At 69.2% G+C, this 4,579-nt stretch overlaps 2 protein-coding genes across 2 annotated transcripts in view; one reads left to right on the top strand and one right to left on the bottom strand.

Annotated features, from left to right (window-relative positions):
- The first annotated feature begins 148 nt into the window (after window positions 1-148).
- CCDC137 (coiled-coil domain containing 137) lies at window positions 149-2,278 on the top strand. The gene is made up of 5 exons (XM_085304762.1): window positions 149-302; window positions 616-826; window positions 1,180-1,262; window positions 1,402-1,481; window positions 1,743-2,278. Exons 1-5 carry the CDS (start codon window positions 191-193, stop codon window positions 1,947-1,949), a joined length of 693 nt encoding a protein of 230 aa, XP_085160888.1. The 5' UTR covers window positions 149-190; the 3' UTR covers window positions 1,950-2,278.
- A 2,126-nt stretch (window positions 2,279-4,404) lies between these two features.
- Window positions 4,405-4,579, bottom strand: part of GPRC5C (G protein-coupled receptor class C group 5 member C) — a 7,715-nt gene continuing 7,540 nt past the window's right edge. The window contains exon 3 of the mRNA XM_085304805.1: window positions 4,405-4,523. Coding sequence (XP_085160931.1) covers window positions 4,405-4,523 — 119 coding nt within the window. The remainder of the gene's footprint in view (window positions 4,524-4,579) is intronic.

Here is a 4,579-nt window from a genome sequence, read left to right as displayed (position 1 = left end):
GTCCCAGTGTCCCGAGTCCCACCATGTCTGGGTCCTGGTGCTCCCGTGTCCTGTCACACCCGTGTSTCGCTGCCCCGGTGTCCCATCGTGCTCGGGTCCGGAGTCTCGGCAAGTCCCCGTGTCCCAGCGGCTCAGCACAGGCCTCGTGCCACGTTCGTTCTCTCCCAGGAAGGAGAAKAAGGTGGCCAACATGAAGCCCAAGCGTCTCGACGAGCAGGAGATCCCTTTCCGCCTGCGGGAGCTCATGAGGAGCCGCGAAGCCATGAGGCGCCGCAGCAGCGTTGGGAAGAGGCGGGCGGCAGGTAGGGCTCCGGGCTGCCCGGGCAGTGGTACCCAGGGTGCAGAGTGCTGCCCGCTCCGTGGAGCCGCGGGGCGGCTGGAGCTGGGCAGCATCCCGCTTCCCCGGGATGATGCCTGGGAGCTTGGCTGCGCTCCTGTGGCGGTAGCCTCCTGGCCCGTACGGAGGCACGGCTGGGGCCCGGCRGCTGAGAAGGGCCTTTGCTGCTTACGAGCTGCAAGAGCTGCTGGGGGCCGTCAGTCCTGTTGCCGCTGGCGGGAGGGAAGGAACCTCCAGATCATTGGTGCTGCAATAATTTCACTGCCTGTCTCTCCCAGAGAAGAAGCAGCCGCCCAAGTTGAAAGGTGCTGAGGCCCAGGGAGACATCCCTGTGCCGAAGTTCAAGAGGGGAAAGGGGGAGTCGGAGCGCTCCTACATCTGCCGCATGGAGCAGGAGGTGCAGCGTGTCCTGTTCCTCACTAAGAACCAGCTGCAGCGAGAGCCTGAGAGGGAGGAGGTGGCCCAGGAGAAATCCAAGAGAAAGAAAGAGTAAGATCAGGGCCACTGAGGCTGTGGGATGCCAGGGCTGGGCCGAGTCTGCCCGGGGCTGTGCCCCAGCAGGTTCTGGGTGCGTGACGGGTGCTTTGCCTGTGCTGCAGTGCAGCTTCAGTGCCCGGCTGGTCTCTGGCTGTGGTTTGTGGTGCGGGTGCGAGGGCCATGAGGCTCATCTCTGAAACCAGGGTCACAGCACCCTCGTCACCCTCCTGCTGCTGCAGGGCTGGAAGGAGGAAAGCTGTTGCCAGAGCAGGGAGGGGACAGCTGTGGGCCCCCAGCTTTTTAGGGTGTTCTATGGGGTAAAAACTCGCTTTGCTGTCTGCCCTAGATGTAATGCAGCTCTTTAGGTTTCAGAAAAAGAAACTGGATAAAGCACGGAAGAAGAAAGAGGAGAAGAAGGCGGCCTTGTTGGAGAAGAGCTTGTTCCAAGGTGGGTCTGGCACAGGAGGGCTGCCTGGAGCGGCCCTYGACTCCGGCAGTTTTCGGAGAGATGGTGCCGAGGGTGGGCAGCGCTGGAGCTGCGTGTCTGGGGAGCTCCTGCCTGATGCTGGGGTCTGCTTCTCTCTTAGACACAGTGGAGTTTGGCGACGTTGTTACACAGCCGCCCACCATCACCTCGAGGCCCAGGAGGGGGGGCCCCACGGAGCAGGTGAGCTGCTGCGGGCGACGCGGTCCAAGCCCGTTCCTCTGTCCCGGCTCCCTTTGGGCAGGACCTGAAGGTCTGGGCTGTACCCAGCTATGCTCACGTGACTTGGACTGGAAATTGGAYTTGGAAAGGCACCTGGCAATGGTGACCTCAATCTCCTGGTGACAGTTCCTTGGAGTTGTTCAGGTTGTTCCCATGCCCAGCCCTGTCCTGGCTRCTGCTTCTTTCCTCAGCTTCCTGACTCATTCCCATCTCTGCTCGTAGGCCGGCCGGAAGCGGCTCCTGCTGACGTCTCGCCTGGGCCAGAGCCAGGCATCCGCGGCACCACCAATGTCTCTTGCTCGCCAGCGCATCGTACAGGAGGAGAGAGCGCGGGTCATCCAGGCCTACCGGGACATCCAGAGACGCAAACAGCAGCAGCGGGAGGCGGCGCGGGGAGGTGGCCGAGCCAGCCGGCAGGCTCCACGCTAGGCCCGGCCTGGCCCCGGCGGCCGCCCCTGCGGCGATGCGCGCGGGAGGAGTCGAGCCTCCCTCGCCCAAGCCAGAGCCTCGCTGCACGGGGCAGTGCCAGCCTCCCGGGGGAGGCCCAGGCGCCCGCGAGGCGGCTGCGCGGGGTCCCAGAACTCGAGGGACGCGGCTGTCCCGACCCCGCTCTGCTGCCGCCGTCGCTGAGCCTGGGGCTCCCCAAGCCCCTGCGCCCTTCCTGGCACCTCAGCTCGGGGTGCCCCGTGGCCTCTCTGCCGGAGCTGGGGACCTCTGCGGTGCCGCGGACCTGCTCGTAGTAAAAGGGCTGGCTGGTAGCTGCTGCTAGCGTGCGAGYGCGTCTGTGCCTCCGGCTTCGCTGCGTCTGCAGGAGGCTCTGCCTTCCAGGCGGCGGCCGTGCAGGGACCCCGCCGTGCCCCACGTGCCGCCTTGCCGGCAGATGGCAGTCCCGGCCCGCTGGCACAGCGTCGCTGTCACTTGCTGCGGGCTGGCCCTGGCAGAGCTGGCACCGGACGTACTCTGCCCGGCGGCAAGACCCTCCGCTGTGGATGGGGGGGCCGAGGGCACTGCAGGACGGCTGGCTWGTCCCTTCGCACTGCGCACGGACCTTCCTCGCTGTCCCCAGGGCTCGTCCTGCCTCCGCACCTGCGTCCCTGCAGAGCTGTTACTGGTCTCTGGGGAGATCCCAGCGCCCGGCCCCGACCCCTTCCAGCTCCTGCCAGGCAGAGGGGACCGAACCGAGCCCTGGGGAAAGCGGAGCGTCCCMGCGGGCCGGGGCCGGACCCGCCTGAGTGCTGCCGCTTACCTTTCTTCATGGTCGCCGGGTCGAGCCCTGCGGTCTCCCGCTCGCCTCAGCCACACTCGGGGTGTGAGGACACCCTGCCCTCGGCTTTGCTGTGCTGGTCTCGCACGGGCCGCCCCTCCCGGGCTGGAGGTGGCCGCGGTGCCCCCAGCCCGGGCCACGTGTGCCCTCCCCGCTGGCAGGGCTGCTGCCGCAGCGCCCGTCTCTGCACCCGGRCGGCTCCGAACCAGCACGGCCACAGCAAACGAGGCCTGGCTCGTTGGGGCCCCCTCCCCATGCTGGGCTGTGCTGTACTGGTGGGGGGGGCTGAGACCGCCCTGCGCCCCTCCTGGGCACGCTGTGCTGCCCCACTGCCCGCCGCCTCCCGGCCGGCTGGGGCTGGGGGCCGGCGCGGCGGGCTCGCCCGCGCGCGGCACAAAGGCAGCGCTGTTCCGCGGCGCCGGGCCGCGGCGCCCGCACAAAGGCCGTGCTGTCGGAGCGGGGCCGGCCCCGGGCCCGGCCGCCCGCTGCGGGCTCCCGCGCTTCCGGAGGGGCCGGCGCTGCCCGGCTGCGTGCCGGGAGCAGGGCCGCGCGCTGGGGCCGGCCCCGAGGCTGCCGGCAGCACCGGGACGGGGAGGGCGAAGAGCCACGAGCTCTGTTACCCCCTCCCCCCTGCCAGCTGCCAAACGGGGCATCGTCTTTGCACCCCCATTTGCAGGGCGACTCCCGGCTCTGACCCTCCTCGTGCGTCCTTGGGCCCGGCTGCCCTGCCGGGACCGTGGTCGGGCACCGCGGTGCGCGTGCCCCAGCCCGGCTCGGGGCCGTGCTTGCAGGTGAGACGCGTGCCCGGGGTTCAGCAGGGTCCCCGCCGGCCCGGCCACGCCGTGCCGGCCCCGGGGGAGGGCGAGCTGCGGCGGCGGCGTTGCTCGGAGACCGCCGCGCTCCCAGCCGGTGCCAGGTAAACACGGGTGACGCAGCGCGGGCTGGGGTGGCACGCAGCCCCGCCGGGGCCGTCGCCGCGGGCCGCCCGGCCCCGCTCCACTGGATGCAGCCAGGGCTGGGCGGCTTCGGGCAGCGCCTGCGTCCGTGCCGTGCCCCCGCGGAGGGCAGAGTCCACCAGGAGTGGGGGGGTGCAGTGGGGACACCGCGCGTGTGCAACCCCTGCACAACCCTTGCATGAGCACCYGGGGGCGAGCACAACCCCAGCACGAGCACCCGGTATGCACACGACCCTGGTGCAAGCACCCAGTACGTGCATGACCCTGGCACGAGCACCTGGTGCACACACAACCCTGGCACGAGCACCCGGTGCACGCACGACCCTGGCATGAGCACCTGGTGCACACACAACCCCGGCACAAGCACCCAGCGTGCGCACAACCCTGGCACGAGCACCCAATGCACGCACGACCCTGGCACGAGCATCCGGTGTGCGCAGGACCCCAGCACGAGCACCCGGTGCACGCACGACCCTGGCACAAGCACCCAGTACGCGCACGACCCTGGTACGAGCACCCGGTGCACACAAAACCCTGGCATGAGCACCCAGTGCGTGCAGGACCCCGGCACGAGCACCCGGTGCACACACAACCCTGGCACGAGCACGATGCGCGTGCTGCAAGCGCGGCATGGCCCGTCCCGGCGCTGCGGCCGGGCTCCGGCTCAAGGAGAGCGGGTCACCTGCCTGCCCCGAACCACCGACGGAGGCATTTCAGGCACTGAATAATTCATGGCGCTGCCATTTGCTCCGCCGCAGGCTTCCTGCCTGGCAGGAGAAATCGCTGCGGAGGGGAAAGGCAATCGGAGCAGGAGAAACCGCCCCCGACCTTGGCACGTC

Source organism: Rhea americana, unplaced genomic scaffold (genome assembly GCF_003343005.1).
Source record: "Rhea americana isolate MKP2758 unplaced genomic scaffold, rheAme1 scaffold_21, whole genome shotgun sequence".
Lineage (NCBI taxonomy): Eukaryota > Metazoa > Chordata > Aves > Rheiformes > Rheidae > Rhea > Rhea americana.
This window is presented reverse-complemented; position numbering and strand designations above follow the sequence as displayed.